Source organism: Crocuta crocuta, unplaced genomic scaffold (assembly GCF_008692635.1).
Source record: "Crocuta crocuta isolate KB4526 unplaced genomic scaffold, BGI_CrCroc_1.0 scaffold24, whole genome shotgun sequence".
Taxonomy (NCBI): domain Eukaryota; kingdom Metazoa; phylum Chordata; class Mammalia; order Carnivora; family Hyaenidae; genus Crocuta; species Crocuta crocuta.
In genome coordinates, this window is record NW_027530974.1 from 15,100,845 (window position 1) to 15,123,828 (window position 22,984).

At 45.4% G+C, this 22,984-nt stretch overlaps 1 protein-coding gene across 1 annotated transcript in view; it reads left to right on the plus strand.

Moving 5' to 3' along the window:
* The first annotated feature begins 1,077 nt into the window (after positions 1–1,077).
* The window catches only part of STMND1 (stathmin domain containing 1), a 35,170-nt gene continuing 13,263 nt past the window's right edge, over positions 1,078–22,984 (plus strand). The window contains exons 1-5 of the mRNA XM_077769986.1: positions 1,078–1,168; positions 2,924–3,096; positions 8,092–8,266; positions 10,593–10,681; positions 21,557–21,737. Coding sequence (XP_077626112.1) covers positions 1,078–1,168; positions 2,924–3,096; positions 8,092–8,266; positions 10,593–10,681; positions 21,557–21,737 — 709 coding nt within the window. The remainder of the gene's footprint in view (positions 1,169–2,923; positions 3,097–8,091; positions 8,267–10,592; positions 10,682–21,556; positions 21,738–22,984) is intronic.

Sequence of the window (22,984 nt, forward strand, 5' to 3'; positions counted from 1 at the left end):
ACATCTGGCATAATCAGTTTTGCCTTGTTGGGTCCTGGGTGATTTTATGTGTCCTGTAACCATTTATTTTGACCAGAAACAGAAGTCTACCATGACCATGTAACATCGGAGAAAAGGGAAGATGGTGATAGACATCGTTCTCCAGAAATTCTTGAAGCTATCTAGGTATAGAATAATCATATCGTTGAGATGGTTTTTCTGTGTCTCACTCTGTTTCTTTTTATAGAACAGATAGAGAAAGGAAGACAGGTGAGCTGTCTCTTTTTTTTCTTTTGTGGTTTGAAATATTCTTTGCCTTTTCCCCCCCTAACAGGACAGAAAATAAAAGAATTTTTAAATTGTTGCTTAATTTAATTCAACCAAAGCCAAATGGATAAGAAAACAAGCTGAAGATTTCCTTCTAGAAGTATTCAGTGATACCACATCTATTCTGAATAATTGAAAGTACAACTTGATGATGTTGGCCAGTGTCCTTTAAAAGTAAGATTCTCCTGGGACGCCTGGGTGGCTCAGTCTGGTAAACACTTGAGTCTTGATTTTGGCTCAGGTCAAGACCTCGTGGTTCGTGAGTTTGAGCTCTGCCTCGGGCTCTGTGCTGACAGCATGGAGCCTGCTTGGGATTCTCTCTCTTCCTCTCTCTCTCTCTCTGCCGCTCCACCATGTACTCCCTCTCCCTCTCCAAAATAAATAAGGAAACTCAAAAAAAAAAAAAAGTGAGATTCTCCCTGCTAATATCACCAAATATCTCTCTTGCTATTGCCTTTTCAGCACTTAGCTGGTAAATACTCAGTCTAGTTAATAGTCAGTTGGGATTAACTCTAGAGGCAGACAAAAATAAGCTCATCGGGAAGGTTTAGGCCTGCCCACCATGGAGGGTTATTCAATTACTCCTTTTCAGTCTTCAGACACTGTGCTCAAAGGGGCCGAGGGTGCTGTTAGCTGTGAACCCTGTCAGGGGAGAAGAATGCTCCCTGCTGCAACGTTTGCTGGGGCACATCAGTGTCTGCGCAGCGCCCTGGGTGCACCATTGCTGCTACCACCACCTGTTTGCAAAGTAAAATATGTCTGGGGGAAAAGATGGAGGGCTTTGCCTTGAAATACAATGTCACTCTCTACAGGTGCCAGAGAAACTTTGCAAAGGGAATAGGAAATAGCAAGATCCACGCAGGCAAGACAGATGTGGAAGAATCGGATGCCACCACATCCTGGGTCCATAGCCCCCAAATTTATCCCCCCTTCAGAGGTGCCTGGGTGGCTGAGGCAGTTGAGTGTCTGACTCTTGATTTCAGCTCAGGGCGTGATCCCAGTCTTATGGGATCAAGCTGCACATTGGGCCCCATGCTGAGCATGGATCTTGCTTGGGATTCTCTCTCTCTCTCTCTCTCTCTCTCTCTCTCTCCCTCTGCCCCTTGCCCTGGCTTGTGTTCTCTCTCTCTTTCTGAAATGAAATTTAAAATTTTTCTTAAAAATTAAAACAGCTTAAAAAAATGATCCCCCTTTCTGACCCTCAAGCATTTCATACAACGACTATAATAATACATGGCCATGGAGAATGAGACACGAACTGGAATGCACTACCTCTCAGAGGCCCCACCCGCTCCAAAGAGCAATGATGCTGACGTCAGGTACCTCTCTGACCTTGTCCCTCCTTTGTCCTGTCTCCTCTGCAGCCACACCAGCCCACACACCCTCCTCCACACGCCCCAAGCACGCTTCCGCACACAGCATTCCTGTTTCCTGTCCCCTCTCCACGCACCCCCACCCCTAAGGGTCCTTTCTGCTCTACCTTTCCAGGTGATTTCTATTTCTTTCCAAGGTTGTGTTTGTGTCTGCAGAGCACTTTCCACCACCTCCTGTCGTATATGTCTACTTATCTGTTTGTTCCGCGGACGCTCTATAAGCTCCATGAAGGCAGGGCCTTTGCTTTGGTCTCTCTCTTCTCCGCGGCACGTGGGACAGTGCCTGGTGCCCAATAAATATTTGTTGAACGAATAAATAAGCAAGAGTTTAGAACAGATGGCAGGCAACTAGTGTGAGTGGATCATAAGAAAATTGGCTTGACTAGACCAAAGTAACAAACGATGTTTGGCCATAAATTAAAATGTAATACATCGGGCAATTGGAGATATTGTAGGAGTCTGTGGGTATGGGGGGAGGGGCATATCTGGGTAGCAATCTAGGAAAGTGACTACGAGGAAGGATTCATAAGAAAGGGGCAGGCTGGGCCTGAAAAATCTCCCGCAGGAAAGGATGAGAAACAAGGGGCGCCTGGGTTGTTCAGCTGGTTCAGCCGCTCACTCTTGGTTTCTGCTCAGGTCATGATCTCTCGAGTTTGTGAGTCAGCGCTGAGCCTGCTTGGAATTCTTCCTCTCCTCTCTCTCTCTTAAAAATAAAATAAATAAACATTAAAAAAAAAAAAGAATTAGGGAATCCTGGGTGGGTCAGTCGGTTAAGTGGACAACCAGCTTCAGGTCATGATCTCATGTTTTGTGAGTTCAAGCCCCGTATCGGGCTCTGTGCTGACAGCTCAGAGCCTGGAGCCTGCTTCATGCTCTGTGTCTCCCTCTCTCTGCCCCTCCTCCTCTTGTGCTCTGTCTCTCTCTCTCTCAAAACAAACAAACAAACATTGAAAAAAAAAAGAATTAGAAACAGGAACCACTGGAAGACAGAGCCTCCACCGCACATCTCGCCAATCATCCGCAGCAGGCTGGTGTAGACAGGGGGCCCGCACAGCCTTTCCGTGACCCATGTAGTTAGCCGGTAGTACCACCCAAAAGCACGGTGGCAAGTTACCTAAGTAATCAAAAACTATCAGCAGCCACTCCGGATGACTTACAAAACTGAGCTCGAGTTTGGCACATTCCCTTCCGCCCTGGCATGTCTAGCACAGACTTCTAAACGAAAGCCCATGTCCTCATTTCAGGGCCACAGTGTCTGCCCCAGTCCTCTGTTCTAATGGTTGTGACCGTGAGAAGTCCACCCGCAGCACACTGCCGACAGGTGGGGCCTGACGCAGATGTTCCCATGGCAGACGATGGGCCCCGTAGGGCGTCTGAGCCTTCGCAGGTCACCGGTCCACGGAATGGAGCCCTATCTGTAAGCAGTGACCCAGGAGCCCTCCTGACCGAAACCCATTCAGGCACCGGGCAGTTGAGGAACTGAGTCCCTCTTCTCCCAGCAGAGGCCGATTCGGGGCACACCTAGCACCTCACCTGCGTGGGAGAGCTGTACCTATGAACAGGCTCAATGATCCCTCTCTGTGTCTGTCTCCCTCTCTCCCTCTTCTGTCTCTAACTCCCAACAACTATGCCTGTGCATGAGTCTCAAGCCTTCGCAGCCAGAGAGAGAGATCCGTAGCAGCCTCCCTGGGATGATGCTCTTGGCAAGACTCAGCACACTCCTCGGGGACCAGGGTTGTGATTTCACTCCAGGTAATTGTGACGTGAAGCCCTCGCTGCAGCGTGCGTGGTGAGGGGACAGAGCACAGACTGTTAGCTGCGTTAACTGCACGGCCTGCTGGAAGGAAGACAGAGGGCCGGAAGGCAAAGCCACGAATTGTAGGGTTCATGGGAACCCCATCTGTCCATGCTCAGAAGGGGCTTCTCTGCAGAAAAGAGTGCTGGCAATAGCCACTGGAGACATGCTTGCCTCTGGTTTGGGGTAGGTGACACGTGACACTTGTACTCTTTTTTAAAATTTTCTGGAGTTTTGGGGGCCGGGCGCATCAGGTAAAGGCCAGCTGAACTGTTCTCACTGGTGTAAAAGTGAGATGGAATCAAACTTGTAGTTAAAAAAAAAAATCAGGGGCATCTGGGTGGCTCAGTGGGTTGAAGGTCCAACTCTTGATTTCAGCTCAGGTCATGATCTCACGGTTTGTGAGTTCGAGCCTGGCGTCGGGCTCCTCAAAGACAGCACAGAGCCTGCTTGGGATTCTCTCTCCCCTCTCTCAGCCCCTTCCCTGCTTTCAATCTCTCTCTCCCTCTCTCTCAAAATAAATACACATTATTCTTAAAAATCAAAAACATTAAATCTTTGTTGAAAGGCCAGATTATTCAACAAAGAGTGTTTTCTTTACTTGCAGTGATGTCAGTTTGATGGAGCTGGGGACCTTCAGTCAGAATTTAGAACTTTATCCAGAACTTCATGCCTATGGGGATTCCCCATATGGATGCCTATTAAATTTGATTTTGTCCTGTTAAAAGCAAAAGAAGAATTTAGAATTTTATCTACTTTACAATAAAAAATAGGTCAACCTTGGGGCGCCTGGGTGGCTCAGTCAGTTAAGTGTCTGACTTCGGCTCAAGTCATGATCTCGTAGTTTGTGGGTTCGAGCCTCGCATTGGGCTCTGTGCTGACAGCTCAGAGCCTGGAACCTGCTTCGGATTCTGTCTCCGTCTCTCTCTGCCCCTCCTCCGCTCACACTCTCTCTCTTAAAAATAAATAAACATTAAAAAATTGTTAAAAAATAGGTCAACCTTAACTATTAAAGTGTCGCCAAAGTCCGCTTAGCTTCCATGTACTGCATAGTCACTGCAACTACATGCAGTACTTCCTGTGCCTTTTTTCCTCAGGATTATTTTTTCCCAGGAAAAACCCTCGGAGGTAGGCACCATTGCTATCTCGTATTTTAAAGATGAGAAATAATTTCCCAACAGTCAACGGTCGGTCTCCCTCCAGAGCCCAGGCTCCTCCGGCTCTTGCAATGTGGACAACCCAAGAAGATTCCTGAAAATACAGAATCCGGGGCGGCGTCTTTCGAGATTCCCATCCCGTACAGGTGTCCCTGTCACTGGGAATCTGCACTGATGACCAGCAGCAGCAGCTTGCCATCTGAGACAGGTGCTATGGTACCTCACTTTGAGAACCAGCATCTCCTAGTCCAGCCCCTTCATTAGAAGAGTGAGAGACACCCCCCACCACCACCACCAGCAATGAAATCACCTCCTGGAGGGTGGTCCACGAGCCCAGAGAGGGACTGGGTCAGGTGGGAGCNTCCAGGTCTCCCTGGTCTTTCAGCGCTCCCAGCAGCTGCACTTCCCTGGAGCGTCAAACAGTATGTTCAAGGGCAGCACGGGAAAATCACACCATCGATTCGAGAAATCTCAGGGCTTTGTGCCTGAGTCCTGCCAAAACTGGAAGCGGTGAAAATCATTTAATTATTACTTTTCCTTAATTGTGAGAATATCAGTGTGTGAAAATTGTCAGGGGTAACCTTAGGAGTTGTTACCGTTTTCTGAAAAGCAAGCTTTCCTTTCCAACTGCCATTCAGTGAGGATTGTTTCTCCTTTTACACATCCCTTTAAGCTCTCAGCCCGTGTTAGACTCACATAAGACCTAAATGTGCTCCAGACCAGGTTCTTCAGGTGGATGGAAACGGATGCTAAATTTACTGTTAGGCTGCCATTCTCTAAACTATTACCCTGAGATTGGTGTTTTCTCTCTGTATTTACCCAGTTTGTGTGGAATGGGCAAACGTCGGGATTGTTGACTTCATGCGGAAGTTTGGCAAACAATTCTTCCCCTGTTTGGGGGCTTATTTATTTATTTCTGCATGTACTCTGCAAGAGTCTGTCATATCGAGTCCTTTATTTATTTATTTATTTATTTATCNATCATGACCTGAGCCAAAGTCGACGCTTCACCAACTGAGCCACCCAGGTGCCCCTCATATCAAGTCCTTTAAAGGGACGCCTAAGCTGTGGCTGTCTTCGGCACTTTGGGGCAACTCCATCAGTCCATTGCTGGCGTTCTTACAAGCATCTGTACACAGACAACAAGAATCTTAATTATGCAAATGTGTTGCTGTGTATGTTTTGTGTATGATGATCTTCTGGTACAATTCTTTCTCCTTTACTAGTGGTGGTTTTCTTTTCACAACTATTCACAGACAGATTCGTGAGGCTTCTAAATGCTCTTGGTCCTGTTACTGAGCAACCCTCCCCAGTGCGTACCAGAGACACAGACTTTAGAGGCCCCTCACATCGGAGCGACACAACATGTGCATAAAAGAGGGGACTGGTTTCCAGATATACAGTGTTTAGGATGAAGTGTCTGACAAAGGAATGTAAAACACCAGAGCGATATGGGGTTTTTTAATTAGGTCTTTAAATTCAAGGAGACACTCAAAGTGCCGCCCCTGGTTTCTGACAATCTGGTGCTCTCTTCTCTTCTTCCAGAAGCTAGGTGCTCCCTGCACCACGTCCCATGTCAACACAGTGAGGTGGTGTGCCCCACCCCCCACCCTGCTGAACAGGGTGTTGGGGCGAGGCGTGGGGGTGGGGGAGGAGGACTGAATGAAGCCACTTAACAGAGTGGTTTACAGGGCTGGGAGTACTGTTAGTTAGTTAGATGAATTCCCCCTGGGTGGCATCTGTCCCCTAGGAGATTTTTGCCCTTCTGAAAGCAGTGCAAACTCTTCCAGGCCATTAGGGTTCCACACAGTTATTTGAGATCCTTGCAGGAATGACTTTATCATTTTAAATCATAGATCAGCAAACATTTTCCATTAAAGGCTAGATAATAAATACTTTCAGCTTTGCAGGCCATATGGTCATTGTCACTCACGACACAAAGGAGGTGTAGATAATATGTAAACAAATGGGGCTGATTATGTTCCAATAAAACTTTATTTACGGACACTGAAATTGGAGCTTCATATAATTGTCACAAATGACTAATGTTCTTCTTTTTCAAAAATTTTTCCAATATTTTTTTCAACTGTTTAAAAATATAAAAGCCATTCTTAGCTCAGATGTCCAATAAAGACAGGCAGTGGGCCCGATCTGGCCTGTGGGTCATATTTTTCCAATCCACACTTGAAGCCAATAATTGGCTAATAAAATAGCAATACCCACAGCGCTGTCAGCTTCCTTCTCTTACCTAATCCTTAGCAAGCACTCAAAAAAAAAAAACCCAGGGGGTTCCTGGGGGGCTCAGTTGGTTAAGCATCTGACTTTCAGCTCGGGTTGTGATCTCATGGTTCGTAGGTTCGAGCCCCACCTCAGCCTCTGTGTTGACAGCTCAGAGCCTGGAGCTGCTTCAGATTCTGTGTCTCCCTCTCTCTGCCCCTCCCCTGCTCATGCTCCATCTCTCTCTTGCTCAAAAATAAATAAACATTTTTAAAAAATTTTAATAATAGCCATTATTATAGAAATTCGTCATTTGGAACATGTTTGGGAATGAAGGTCCACACATAACTTTTTCTAATCACTGAAACCTGAAACCTTTCAGCTGCCTCTACCAAACCCACCCTGTGCACTAACGCTCTGAGCGCTACAGAGAGACATCTAACTCTGCCCTCTAGTTTACCCACCCGCCATCCCTGGAAAGGTAATGATCTCAGAACGAACAGAAGAGGAAAAAATCTAACTCCAGAGCTTGGGTAACAGCAAATGAGAATTTTCTCCCTCACCATAACCCAGTTACCCATCCTCCACCAGAGAAGAGGGGTGAGAAGCTCGTGCGTTCCGGTTCGCAACTTTACGTGTAAAGGTCCTTCCCAGATGGGAGTAAAATGAAGTATGGACTTAATTTTCATACTCCCCCCTCCCAACTCCTGTCACTTCCTCTTCAATTCTTTCTCCTCCTGCCATTTTTCCTTTCTGTCTTCTGAAGTAATGCTTTGACAGCCACATGTGTTCCATACCTTCCTACTCCAAGTGCAATTCTCCGTCAACAGCAGACGGCAAGCCTGTTAGAAATGAGGTCTTTGGGCCCCACCCCAAACCTACCCCATGGGAATCTGTATTTTGACAAGGTCTCCAGGGCGCACACATCGTAGTTTGAGAGGCACCAGTTCTTTCAATGTCTTCATCACCCCAGTCAAACCTCAGGCTTAAATGCCACTGGGAAATGGAAAGCTGACCGTCTTGAGATTATCCAAAACTGGGTAGGAAAACCAAGGATGGTGGTCAAACTTTAAAATGGGCAAGTGATGGGGGTACCTGGCTGGCTCAGTCTGTGGAGCATATGACTCTTGATCTCAGGGTGGTAAGTTCAAGACCCACCTTGGGCGTAGAGGTAAAAAAAAAAAAATGGGCAAGCGATGTGGCCCTGTTTGGGTGAAAATCAAAGGCTTTTTCACACTGGCAGCCTTCAAAGTGGAAACAAGTTATCCAGGACCAGAGTATGATCGTTATGGGCCAGCAGCACAGAGCCTCAGGGCAACTCTCCAGTGAGAAGGGCGAAGGGGAGATGATAGCCACACACATCCTGTGGCTGGGGCTAGGGGTGGCCAATGCCACTTTGCTGCAGAAATCAGCGAAGGGTAAGCAGAGCAGAGCCATTCCTTGGTGTTCTGGAAAGGAAAAGGCAGTGGTGTGCTGGCAGACGTTTAAAACGAATTCCAGAGGCTGGATGTGGGGAGGCAGAAAGCCCTGATTCGTAGCTTTTATTGATTTTCATGGTGTCCATATCCCCACCTTGGCTGATTTCAAACTACGGATGTGATGTCATTGGACACGGAGCTGGAAAGAGACCCAGGGCAGTAGAGCACACAGATATGATAAATACATTCAGAAACATAGGAGTAAATTGTTTTTTAATTGTTTTAATGTTTATTTATTTTTGAAGGAGAGAGACACAGAGCGGGAGGGGGAGTGAGGAGCAGAGAGAGAGGGAGACACGGAATCCAAAGCAGGCTCCAGGCTCTGAGCTGTCAGCACAGAGTCCAACACAGGACTCAGACTCACTACCCGTGAGATCATGACCTCAGATGAAATTGGATGCTCAACCGACTGAGCCACCCAGATGCCCTTATTTTATTTTTTAAAGTCTATTTGTTTATTTTGAGAGAAGAACAGAGAGAATTCCAAGCAGGCTCTGTGCCGTCAGTGTGGAGCCCGACGCGGATCTTGAACTCACGAGCAGTGAAATCATGACCTGAGCTGAAGTCGGACACTTACCCGACTGAGCCGCCCAGGTGCCCAACGGTAAATTGTAATAAAATAATTAGGAGCTGATGAGTTGTATTTATTACCTTTATTTTTAATACAACTAATTTGATGGTACATTTATATAACTTCATTTTTAATAATGATTTTGTTTTAACAACCCGGCCCAAATATTCCTGACAATCAGCTCTCCTGAGGCAGTACAAGCAAGCTGTAGCACATTGCTAGAAAAAGAACATTTTCACAACCGTGGACTGAAGTTCCAGGCAGACTCGCACAACACATTTGGTACACCGTGATTCTACCCCATGTATTCACACTGATGTCCTATCCAATCTCTGTTCCCTGGTTGCCTTAAAAAAAAAATCACACGGTTCATCCTGCAAATATTCACTAAACTTTCTCAAGAACATTTCTTTGCTGTCTTGTGTGGGCTTATTCTGGTCGAGGGTGCTCAGTCTCCAGTTGGAACGTCTCATGTGACTTATTGCACCCGGGAGTTAATTCTCTCAGAGACATTCCCCAAATGCCATCTGAGCCTTGTTTCAACTCTTCATTCACAAATCTTGACTGCTCCTTGCTCAATAATTCTAATGCTTTGACTTGAGTTTTATCCCACGTTTCCTCTTTTCTCAATTTTAGTAAAAGGAAAATTGACAAGAATACCATCCAAGCAGTAAAGAGAGGCAGTGAAATGAGGTTAAACGCTATAACCCAGATAATCAACGTCTGTAACAGAACTGACCAGTAATTTCCCTGGAAAGACCCAGGATTTTTACATTTCCCAGAATCCCTCCTAGGATTTTCCTGGTGCTGCTGATTCATGGGACTGAGTCAGGCTGTGCCAGGGTCCCCTCCCTAAGGAAAGAAAAAAAGCACCTCAAGACAACCTGGTTTGTAGACGCGAACATGACAGCATCCATCACAACCTTGTAACATGGAGACCATTTAATTAGACTACATATTTGTGCCTCACCATATGTGGGAGGCAAAGAAGTAAAAAATGCATTTTAAAAACTACGCCATGAGGCCGTTGGGGGCTCCATTCTTAGGGTACGAATCCAACTGAGCAGTGCTGGCTGGAATAAAGTTGCTTCCTGGAAAGAAAAGCCTCCGGTCCCGACTCTGTGCAAGACTCTTGCTATGAGGCCACCTGGTTCCTGGTTCCAGACTCCTCCTTAACGAGCCTCCACACCCCAATCTGAATCACCCTCTCTGAGCCTAGGTTTACAGCCTGTAAAATAGGATGGTGGTAGATGACGTCTAAGACCCCTTTCACTTTTTAAAAAAATTCTTGAAAATTAAAAAAAAAGAATTAAAAATAGGACACAAAGAAAAAACATCCAGGAAGGAACTTGTTGCTCAGTCTTCCTGGCCTGCCTTGTTTGGCGGATTACTGCATTTTTCATTGAATTCTCTGAGAATGCAACTCCTTCCCAGGTTAACAGCTCACAGACCGTGCCTTCCATAAAAATGATCCGCGGGACCCATTTCGCGGCTGCTGAGCTGTAAGGATCCTAATGCCTGGTTTTCCTCATTGTGTGGGTTTCTGCCTGTGTGGCCGTCGTCCCGAGGTGTGCCTGTGACGTTGCCGTCTGGGGCTGCCCGGGCAGCGGCTGGCCACGCAGCCCGCAGCCCGGCAGCCGCAGNAGCCTGCCTCGGCCGGGCAGTGAGCCCCCCTCCCCGCCCTTTCCTCTGCAGAGGGCTGCAGTCCGCATCCTCGGCGTGACCGAGGCGCCTCCCGCCGTCCAGGTTCAGTTACAGACGACCCGCCGCCGCCCAGGTCCCAGGTCCGCGTGATGCGGTTTATTGTGGCAACAGCTCCCGGCAACTGCCCCGAGGCCGCGCGCCTCCAGCCCAGGCTTTCAGGGAGCGGGGCGCAGGGGCGCGGGGCGCGGGGCGCAGGGCGCAGGGGGCGGGGCCNGCTGCAGGACTAGCGTTGAGGGCTTTTTGTGGTTCAAGAACCTTCGAAGGGGGTCCCACCCCGGGGCACTACCGGGTAGAGCCGTGTGTCCCCACTGCGGGCGGCGGTGATGCTCAGGGGAGATCCGGGACGTGCCTTCTGCTACGGCTTCCGGCAAGTGGGCCCGTTGAGAATTAGAGTTCAAAGACGCGGTAGAGGCCTTGCATCTGGCTGAGCCCTCCTGCTTCCCACCTGAGGACCCTGGGGCCCAGAGACGGGGACGTCCTTGCCCGAGGCTGCACAGCTTGTTTGGGGGCAGAGCTGGAGCCAGAATCTCATTGTCAAAGAGTCTCCTTCCCTTACTCTTTCCTCTCTCGCAAGGCTGCCAGCCCGGTAATCCTTCCGGAGACGGGGAGGGGAATTTGTTCCCAGGGAGGGGCATGGAGCGCTGGGGTGGTCCAGGCAGAAACGAGGTCCGGGATTCTTCCTACGCCCACCACCATCAGTATTCCGTAAATGGGACTGGGAAGGCACCGGTACACCTTGGAGAGGGGTCACCCAAAGATAGTAATACCATATAAGTGATCATCAAAAGCAGGGTACTTTAAGAGTGACAAGGAACACTGTTAATAAATTTGCCTCGTCTGATTTAAGCCCATACAGTTAGTTGGCCGAAAACCAGGATTTTAAGGTCGCCCTTCCTAATGGGCATTTTTGGAGCTACTGTCTCAAGAGCACAGCATTCTTTCAGCAAACGATGTGCAAGGTGCCGTTTGGTGCCATTGAGGGCACCTACCATGTGTGCAAGTGCGTGTGCATGCGTGTGTGTGTGTGTGTGGAACACCTTCTGGGCTCTTGGAGTGCATCAAAATGCAAACCGGAAGCTAGGAAAGGCTGAAACTCAGGCTTAGGACCTGGTGGCTTTGTGGAAGCCTGTGCCCAGGTGCCTACCTATCTAGACACTCTTTTCTATATTCTATTTTCTTTTTTTTTTTTAAGTTTATTTGCTTATTTTGAGGAAGAAAGCACAAGCAAGGGAGGGATAGAAAGAGGGAGAGAGAGAATCCCAAGCAGGCTCGGCGCCACCAGTGCAGAGTCTGATGTGGGGCTCACACTCATGAACCGCGAGATCGAGACCTGAGCGGAAGCCAAGAGTTGAACGCTTAACCAGCTGAGCCACCCAGGTGCCCTGTTTTCTGCTTTCTGTTCCAGCCGCCTCTGAGTTTAGGGCACTTTTCCCTCTTACTGGGACTTCCTGCATCCCCCATGAGCACCCTACCTCATCTGCCTCCCACACTGCCGCCTCTCTCTCTAAGAAAAATTTCCCTGGAGCATCCAGAACCCTCTCCACGTGGTGCCACCAGGCTTTCAAATGTCATTCTGTCCAGCCCCGCGCACTAGTGCACTCTCGGGTCTGCCAGACCAAGAAGATGGTGCTCAGTTCCACCAGTCATCAGCACCGTCCATGCTGTTCCCCATGCCATTCCCTCCTCCCGGAATGTCCTCCCCAGGCCCCATTCCCAGGTGTCCTGATGCATCCCTACTTGTCCTTCAGCGCTGAGCCCAAATGCCACCCCTGTGGTACTCCCTTCTTGCAAACAAAACGTATGTTGAAAGCTCGTTCTACTTTAAACAGCTGGAAACCATTGCGCCATCTTAATTACTCATTTCTACTGGTCTGGATTAATATGTAAGAATGCGTTTTTCTCCCTTTCTCCAAAAACTATATGAATATGATTTAAAATATTAATCCATTGTGCTGGCACTGAAAATCTTTTTTATTTACTTTACCAGGATGATTACACGTAAGACTTCCATAGAAGGGCACTTTCACTATTTGTGCTTCTTATCCGGCCATTATCATTTGTTTCATTTCAAGGTTCTTACTGAAAATGATTCTGTTGCGCAGAGCAGGAGAAGTGCAATCCTCGCTGAGTGTCAGATACGCTGGGTCCCTAGAAGCCAAGCTTCCTTGGGTTTGGGAGGGTTTCTGGGTTTCTTCCTGAATTCCCTGGGTGTGAAAGTCATTGCCTCTCTCCTGGGGGGGTTTGTCAGGTCTCATAACTGGTCTCCCTGGATCCCTCCTCCGCTGCCCACCCCCACCCATGCTCCCACATTAGTGCCCCTCCTGCGCCATCCTTCTGCAGTAAAATCTGATTATGTCATCCTCTGCTGAAAAAACAGTTCCCAGATCATTAGGTAAGCACGCAAACCAGGGGTTAAAGAACGTGACTCCCTCGGTTATGATTTCTGGGTTCTCTGTTTGTTAGCTGTGTGACTTCGGTCAAGTTATTTAACATCTCTGTGCTTTGATTTCCTTGTCTGTAAATGAGGGTAAAATAATAATAATAGTTACGTTATAGAGTCGTCACAAAGATTAAATGAATTCGATTCATGTAAAATGATCGTATCAATGCCTGGCACAGAGTAAGTGCTTCATATGAGTTAGTACAATTGTTGTTATTACAGTGATTTATGTAAGATAAAGTCCTGACTCCATAGCACATCTTACCAGCCATCTTCGAGCTGCCTTCTGGCAAATTCTCCAGCTTCCTTCATCTCCTCCCATGTTCATTTCTGGTCAAACCTCCCTACTCATGGCTCCCCAAATCCGTTCTGTTTCGATCGCCACACTTTTACACCTGCTCTTTTCCCTTCAGACCCCCCTCCTCCGTGCTGGGCCGCATGCAGATACGTACCCATCTTTCAAGACAACTCAAGACCACTCTCCTGACCCCGCTCCCCATCGCCGCTAGGCCACCACACTGGCAGACCTTACACCTTCTCCTACCGTATTTCAAAACATCTTATCGTATTCATTTGTTTTTGTGTTTGTCTCCCATCCGGAGTTGTTCTTACCTTCTTGAGGACAGGAACTGCTCGTGGTCTTTGCAATCCCCACTGCTTTCTACAGTGCCTGACACAGACCAGGCACGAACGAACATTTCTTGGGACTCCGTGTCCCTTCTGCTCCCTCTGATTCCTTGGTGTTTTCTTGTCTCCTAGTTGCATAACTAGACCAATGACAGTCCGCAAGGAAAAAATTCAATATTAAAATCACCTGAAAATAGGGGCGCCTCGGTGGCTCAGTCGGTTAAGCATCTGACTCTTGACTTGAACTCAGGTCATGATCTCAGCCCAAGCCCCACATCAGGGCTAACAGTACAGAGTCTGCTTGGGATTCTCTCTCTCTCTCTCTCTCTCAGAAATAAACTTAAAAAATAAAACTTAAGGGGCGCCTGGGTGGCTTAGTCGGTTGAGCGTCCGACTTTCACTTGGGTCATGATCTCGCGATTCGTGGGTTCGAGCCCCGCGTCGGGCTCTGTGCTGACTGCCGGCTCAGAGCCTGGAGCCTGTTTCAGTCTGTGACTCCCTCTCTCTCTGACCCTCCCCTGCTCACGCTGTCTCTCTCTCTCTCTCTCCCTCCTAGAAATGAATAAAACATTTTTTTAAAAAACTTTAAAAAAATTATAAAAATAAATAGCCTGAAAATAGACTCAGAGTCAATTCATGCATAGCTCCTTCCTCACCCCAAGCATTAGACTTTGAGAATCTGATCCAGCCAAGGTGTAATTCTGAATCAGACACTCTCTAGCTATCAGAACAGTGCTACTTTTGCTAACTTCCTAAATGCACAGGCTGAAAATTTACGAGTTCACTGGGCTCTTTAAAATGAGATGAACTTATTTGCTTTCATGAAATATTTATGTTTCTTAGCGGCACAACTTTTAAAATATTCCGAATCAAACTTCTCGAGACTTGCCTGCTGACTTTGTCTTCACTTGTACCTTATTCTAACATGGCAAGAAGACACAGTAGTAAAATAATGCATAATAAGAAAAGCATGGGTGGCTCAGTGGGTTAAGCGTCTGACTTCGGCTCAGGTCATGATCTCACCGCTCCTGAGTTCGAGCCCCGCGTTGGGCTCTGTGCTGATGGCTCAGAGCCTGGAGCCTGCTTTGGATTCTGTGTCTCCCTCTCTCTCTCTGCCTCTCCCCCGCTTGTGCTCTATGTCTCTCAAAAATGAATAAATGTTAAAAAATTTTTTTTGAAAAAATAGAAAAGCATGGGGAACTTTTCTCAGTCAGAAAAATGTTCTGTGTGAGGAACTCTGAGCTTCTGTCTTATTATGAAAGGGAACAGACTAGATTGGAATAGACAATCTCTAAGGACCCTTCACAGTTTTCCCTAACCTTTGACAAGAAAATTCTGGTTTATCAACAGTAAAAGGGACTAAATGACTTCTTCAAGTCCAAATTTTTAAGAGAGGATATTTCTGAGTGTTTTTAGAGGGTTGCTATTTGTTATGACATTCATTAGACATAAACTAGAAAATCAGATGTTGAAGAATGCATTTTTTTCCTGTATTTCTGCAGATAAATATATTTATAAAATACATCTGCCAATAATGTGTTTCCCAAGAGCTTTAGAACAGAACCTATAATACTTCCAGACCCAAAACAAATAAACAAAACAGGAACAAAAAACAGCCCTGTGTGTAATTAAAAGTAATACCTTTTTTGAAGTGCTGATGATTCCCATGCAGAGCTGTTAGCTTAGAATTCACAGCGTTTCAATTCTGTCGAAAACTGATAAGATTGTATCCTCAAGACAATGAAGTATAAAATAGCATTGATACAAAATATAGAAACATATCGAATCTGGGTACTTTTTCTTTAATGTTTATTTATTTTTAAGAGAGAGACAGAGAGCACAAGGAGGGGAAGAGACAGAGAGAGGGAGACACAGAATCCGAAGCAGGCTCCAGGCTCTGAGCTGTCAGCACGGAGTCTGACATGGGGCTCAGACTCAGAACCATGAGATCATGGCCTGAGCCAAGGTTGGCGGCTTAACTGACTGAGCCACCAGAGCACACCTCAAATCTGTATTTCTGCCACAACTTCATTTTAAGGAAACAAGTCAAACCTCCACACTCCTCCCCATCCCCTCCACAGCACATAGACTTCTCATTGATGTGAAAATGTAAACCCTGCATGCATAGAAAGAACAAGAAAACTGTTTTTGCTATATCCCCAAGAGGCATAGATATAATTAATTCATCAATATCTCTGGCCTTTGAACTGTGTCTCTTCTCAAGGCTAGATTATGAAATTGGGTTAAAATTTCCAGAATGTGTTGCACATAGATAAGATATTTGAAAGACATGCTTAGTTTTTCAAAGAGAAAAAAACCTTAAATTTCTGCTCTGGAAACTGAAGGCTGATGTATGTTATTTTATGCCGAAAGATTGTTTCATCTGCTACCATTTAAGCTTTGGTCACTAACAGAGCTTGAAGGCAACTGGATCTAAGCAAGCAGAAATGGGTTGAGAGTGTTACTAAGGCCTGGATTCCTCACTTTTATGAAACCAATGGGGGTCACTCAGGGTTATGGAATTTAAATATATTATATTCTGACTTACAGGGGGATTGAGTGGCTCAGTCGGTTGAGCATCTGACTTTGGCTCAGATCATGATCTCAGGGCTCATGAGTTTGAGCCCCACATTGGCTCCCTGCCGTCAGAGAAGAGCCTGCTTTGGGTCCTCTGTCTCCCTCTCTGTCTGCCCCTTCCCCACCAGCATATGCTTTCTCTCTCTGTCTCAAAAATAAATAAAAAGCTAAAAACCAAATAAATAAATATATTTTTCTGACTTGTAGATGACAGAATGTCTTTGTGAAAAGCCACCTTTTAAATTGAGAATATTCGGGGCGCCTGGGTGGCTTAGTCGGTTAAGCGTCCGACTTTCGCTTGGGTCATGATCTCGCGGTTCGTGGGTTTGAGCCCCGTGTCAGGCTCTGTGCTGACTGCCAGCTCAGAGCCTGGAGCCTGTTTCAGTCTGTGACTCCCTCTCTCTCTGACCCTCCCCTGCTCACGCTGTCTCTCTCTCTCTCCTAGAAAAAAAAATAAATAAATTGAGAATATTCAAGTATGCTCTCAGCTGCAATATGGACATTTTTTTGGTTTGTTGTTGTTAAATTTTTCAGGGTCTCTGATGGGAAATGTTAGATGGCAAAATGTGTCCCTGTGTGTAACTCACTGCCCTGCTAGGTTCAAAAAAGGAAGCATCTGCAAAGCAAAATGAATTCGTGAAATTGCCTATCTCATGGCCATTGCAGACATTGGTTTTTAATACTTTATTTGGAAAGAAGGTCAAGAATACCTAATGCGAGCTTTGCTCTTTAAAAATAAATGTTTATTTTTGAGAAAAAGAAAGAGTGTGAGTGGTGGAGGGGCAGAGAGAGAGCGGGGACAGAGGATCTGAAGCTGGCTCTGCTCTGACAGCAGTGAGCCCAATGTGGGGTTTAGATTCATAAACCGCAAGATCATGAGCTGAGCCAAAGTCAGACGCTTAACCAGCTAAGCCACCCAGGTGCGCCATGATTTGCTCTTTACCTTCAGCATAAACGCTGAGCACCTGCAAAATCATCAGAATCTCCTTTCCCTATGTTATATGTAACAATATATATTTTTATATATTTGTGATATATGTGTGTGTAAATGTGTGTGTGTGCACGTGAGAGAGAGACACCCTGTCTGATATAATATAATTATTATTATAGAATAAAATAATAGCACAAAATGTATATACAGTCTTTTCCTGGGTCGGCTTACAGGAACTACGCGACAGTAACTGTGTCTATGAAGAAAGACAAATGGAGAGAGAAAGAACGAGCACATAGTGGCTCTCATGCTCTCTCCGTCTGCCATTTATATTTCAGATCTGTTGACTTTTTGTTGGCTGACTTGTTTGTTCAGTTGGTTGGGTTTTCATACTTTCCCGTGTAGTCCTGAAGCACAGAACTAATTAACCCTCAACACAATGAACTGATGTTGATTTAGCCGCCGCCAGCATGTTATGTAAACATTGTGGTAAGGAGCTATGTGAGTCTCCCTGCGAACATTCGAGAAACCCGAAGTGAATGACGGGACCCCGAGGATGGGTGTTGGAGCTGCCATGACCTGGCTACTATGGTTTCTACTCAGATCTGAGGGATTTCAAGACCCTTTGGAGAGCTTTCAGGAAGTGAACAAACGTGCTTGGGTATTTAAACAATCTGTATGGTTTTCATTGTGAGAATACCAGGGGTTTCGTGCTGATGTCCCATTTGTCCCTCCTTTAAATGGAAGATCTGGGAGGTCTGTTGCCTTCCTTTCTAATGTTTCTTCCATCTCTTTCCCCCAGTTTCACTGCCACCATCCTGGGTCATGTTCAATCAGAGCTCACCTGGACAATTGAAATCATCGTAACTGACCTTCTCCGTCCCTTCCTTGCTTCCTTCAGACCCTTGTTTGAACTGACCCCAGTGATCTTTCTAAAAACACACGCCTGATCATTTTATTTTGCTCCCCTGCACAAAAACCCTACAAAGGATTCCCGTTGCGTTCAAAATAAAATCAAACTCCTTCACTCGTCACAAAAGACTTCCTTTTCCCACCTCAGCACCTACCCTGTTCTGCCTCCATCTGTTTCTGCTCCACTGGAATAGTTCAAGTTCATACAGTCACAATACTGTTTCATACCCGTCTTCGTGTGTGCTTCACCTCTCTGTCTACAATGATCTTTTGTTCTTGCCCACCAGCAACTCATTCCTCAAGACCCAATTCAAGCATCTTCTCTTCTTTAACACCTTCTGCTGCCCAAAGAAGATATAGCCCGGTACCAGCGTACCAGGGCATTACTGGAAACCATAGGGCCTTGGAGGTAGAGTCCTGGGGGAAAAGAAGAGCATCCCTTGGACCAACATGAAATCAGTAGACATGAGAAGAATAGCCAGAAGGCAATACTCTGTAGAAGATGCTTATGTTATAGGTCTTCTGGGAACACTGAGGAGGCTTCCTCTGGTGTGTCTGATGGAGAAAAGGTTGTCTGATCGACCCAAACAAGGAAGGAAAGGTCAGCACTAGGAGAAAAGGGGCAGGGGAGTTAGTGGGGATTAGAGAAAAGTGTTCCTGAACATACCAATATTTAGAACACGCTGCCTCTCAAATAAATGCCAGCTCTTTAAATTGAATTAATTTAGCTTTTTGGGGGGTACCTGGATAGCTTAGTCGGTTGGTGTCTGACTTTGGCTCAGGTCATGATCTCACAGCTTGTGAGTTGGAGCCTCGCGTCAGGCTCTGTGCTGACAGCCCAGAGCCTGGAGCCTGCTTGGGATTCTGTGTCTCCCTCTTTCTCTGCCCTTTCCCTGCTTGTGCTCTGTCTGTCTGTCTCTCTCTCTCAAAAATAAACATTTGTTTTAAAAATCTAGCTTTTTGGAAAATTCATTACATTTTTCTTTTCTTCTTTTCCTGTGGGACTATGAAAATTTTGACCTGGGCAGCATTTTGGAGTCAGTGGCTTACTAAATGACATATGGACCCTTTTTACAGTGTGTTAACCTATTTATAATCAATGGAACTGTGGTGTGGAAAAATAGACATTCTTAACAAGGAAAGGGTGGGATTGTAAGCCAGTGCAGAATTTATGGAGGACCCTCTAGAAACACATATTAATATAAAATGTGTACATCTTTAGATGTGGGGAATTATTCTCATAGGATGATTGGGTGAATTCACACCAATATATATGCTCAAATATTAGGCCAGCACAGTTCATTATATTGCAGACACATATAGAAACACATATAGAAGCATATATAGAAACAACCTAGATGGCCATCAGTAGGAATCGGTTGAATAAATTGTGGTATGTTACATAATAGACTACACTACATTTATCAAATAAATGACTACTCCCCACCATTAACTAGAAGGAAGTAGGCCTATATATATTGATGTAAGCAAATGTCTAATATATCCTTAATGGAAAAATTAAGTTACAGAAATATAATACAATCCCATTTAATATATAACCTGATGTATATTATTCATATATAGCTTTATTAAAATATAATCCACATATGATACAATTCACTGTTGTCACCACAATCTAATCTAATAAAACATTTTTATCCTGCCCACAAAAGAAACCACTACCCATTAGCGGCCAACCTCTACTTCCTAAGCAAGCACTAAATCTACAGTGCGTTCCTATTAATTTGCCTATTCTGAATGTTTGGTAAGTGGAACAATCTTTGTGTCTGGCTGCTTTGACTCAGCAGAATGTTGTCAAATGTCATCTCTGAGCAGTGCACATTAGTCCTTTCTTTCTTTTTATTGTCATATAAAATTCCTTGGTCTGGATAGACCACATTTTATTTAGATATGTTGAATGTTAATTTTGAACATATGTGTGCAAATTTTTGTGTGGACGTACATTTTCATTTTGCTTGGGTTCCTAGAAGTGGAATTTTGGGGTCATATGCTAACTGTTTGACTTTTTGAGAAATTCCGAAACTGTTTTCCAAAGTGGCTGCACCGTTTTACATTCCCACAGCAGTGTACGAGGGCTCCGATTTCTCCACATCCCCACTCACAGTTATTATGTGTACTTTTCTTTGTAGTCATGCTGGTGAGAATGTGAGGTAGTATCCCATTCTTGTTTTGATTTTCATCTCCTTAATGACTAATGATATTAAGCATCTTTTCATGTGCTAATTAGACAATTCCAGTTTGGTTTTTTTTTTAATATTTTTTATTTATTTCTAGGAGAGAGAGAGAGACAGCGTGAGCAGGGGAGGGTCAGAGAGAGAGGGAGTCACAGACTGAAACAGGCTCCAGGCTCTGAGCTGGCAGTCAGCACAGAGCCCCATGCGGGGCTTGAACCCACGAACCGCGAGATCATGACCTAAGCAAAAGTCGGACGCTTAACCGACTAAGCCACCCAGGCGCCCCAATTCCAGTTTGTTTTTAAAGATTGTATTTCTTTGAGCAAAATGTCTGAGAAGTTATATACGAAGATGTTAACCATGCTTTTGTCTAGGGGATGGTACTTATTTTTTACTGTGTTTCTGTATCATTCAGTGTTCTACCAAAAGAACAAACCAGTATAATGGATGACTGGATGGTTGGATGGATGGATGGATGGATGGATGGATGGATGGATGGATAGATAGATAGATAGATAGATAGATAGATAGATAGATAGATGTATTACAAGGAATTGGCTTATAAAGTTATGGGGACTGGCTATCCAAGTCCGCAATTCACATGATAACACAGATGGTCAGGTGGTCAGGTCCATACTGGAGCTGAAAGTGCAGTTCACAGTAAGAACTTCTTCCTCAGGGAAACCTCAATTCTATTCTTAAGGCCTTCAACTGATTGGATGAGGCCCATCCAGATTATCAAAGATAATCTCTTTTATTTAAAGTCAACAGATTGTATACATTAACCACATCTACCAAATACCTTCATGGCAATGCCTAGATTCATGTTTGATTGGATAACAATACCATAGACTAGCTTAGTTGACACATAGACCTGATCATCAACAATTTCCTTTTATATTATTTATTTCTGCAATGAGTCTATATTACTTCTTTAATCAGCATAAGCAATAAAGACAGTGTCATTTAAAAAAAAAAAACTTTTTTAGGGGAGACTGGCTGGCTCAGTTGGTTAAACGACTGACTCTTGGTTTTGGCTCAGGTCATGATCTCATGGTTCATGGGTTCAAGCCCCATGTCAGGCTCTGTGCTGATAGCTAGCTCAGAGCCTGGAGCCTGTTTCAGATTCTGTGTCTCCCTCTCTCTCTAACCCTCCCCTGCTCATGCTGTCTCTCTCTCAGAAATAAATAAAACATTAAAAAAATAAAAAATTAAAAAAAGAAACTATTTTCTACGAAATCTTGACTCTCATGGAGCTGTTCCCTTGTCACAGGCTGATGTTGGTGCAACTCATTCCGGAGAGAACTGCAGGCCCCAGACTGAAGCTGAATTGCCCAAGGACACTGTGAGCAGCCCCGAGGGCCTGGGAAAACAGGCTCAGTTGGGAAGTTTACCTGGAGCCATAGCAGAAAGTCCCCCATCTCTTAGTGAAAGAAACAGAAGAAGAAATTCAGGTAACAGCCCCCATTTATACTAATCTCCACAAAATACTGTCTCTCTAAATATATCGTGAAATGTAGAGGCTCCTGGGTCACTCAGTCAGTAAGCATCTGACTCCTGATTTTGGCTCAGGTCATGATCTCACGGTTAATGAAATCAAGCCCCACATTGGGCTCTGTACCGACAGCGTGGAGCCTGCTTGGGATTCTGTCTCCTCTCTCTCTCTCTCTGCCCCTCCCCCACACGTGCTCTTTCTCAAAATAAATATTTTTTCAAAACATATACGTAGGGGCGCCTGGGTGGCTCAGTCAGTTGAGCGTCCGAATTCGGCCCAGGTCATGATCTCACGGTTCGTGGGTTCGAGCCCCATGTCGGGCTCTGTGCTGACAAGCTAGCTCAGAGCCTGGAGCCTGTTTCGGATTCTGTTTCTCCCTCTCTCTCTGACCCTCCACTGCTCACGCTGTCTCTCTCTCTCTCTCAGAAATAAATTTTTTAAAAAATTAAAAAAAAAAAGATAGACATCCTTCCATTGAGGATGTGGGGGTGCTTCCATTATCAAAAAAAAAAAACATATACATGTTTATACACACACACACACACACACAAGTATAATGTATGTTAGCAACCCCTTTATCACAGTTCTGTGGGCCAGGCAGTGCTCCAAAGAGCAAAATCCCGATTTCTGAGACATTGGGATGTAGCCTGAGGCCTTCATTATGTGGGTAAATAATGCTAACCACTAATCTTCTTGTAGATCAAGTAATTAAAACTATCTTGTTTTTTTCTTTTTATCTTTTCTTTACCTTTTTTGTTTCCTAGCCGAGAGCCCTTACTGGTTAGGAACAGGCCTTGGGAATAGGAGTCACACAGGCTTTGGTTGGATTCCTGAAAACTTCCACTGTGTTAACATCTTTCCAAGAGAAAGTTTTTTTTTTAAATGTTTTATTTATTTCTAGGAGAGAGAGAGAGACAGCGTGAGCAGGGGAGGGTCAGAGAGAGAGGGAGTCACAGACTGAAACAGGCTCCAGGCTCTGAGCTGGCAGTCAGCACAGAGCCCGACGCGGGGCTCGAACCCACGAACCGCGAGATCATGACCCAAGCGAAAGTCGGACGCTCAACCGACTAAGCCACCCAGGCGCGCCTCCAAGAGAAAGTTTTACATTTGAAAGACTAGATAAAACCTACATCAGACCGTTTCCCTTGTGTCTCCCATCCAAAGTATCAGCGAAAATACAAAACAGTCATCTTTCAAAAACATGAG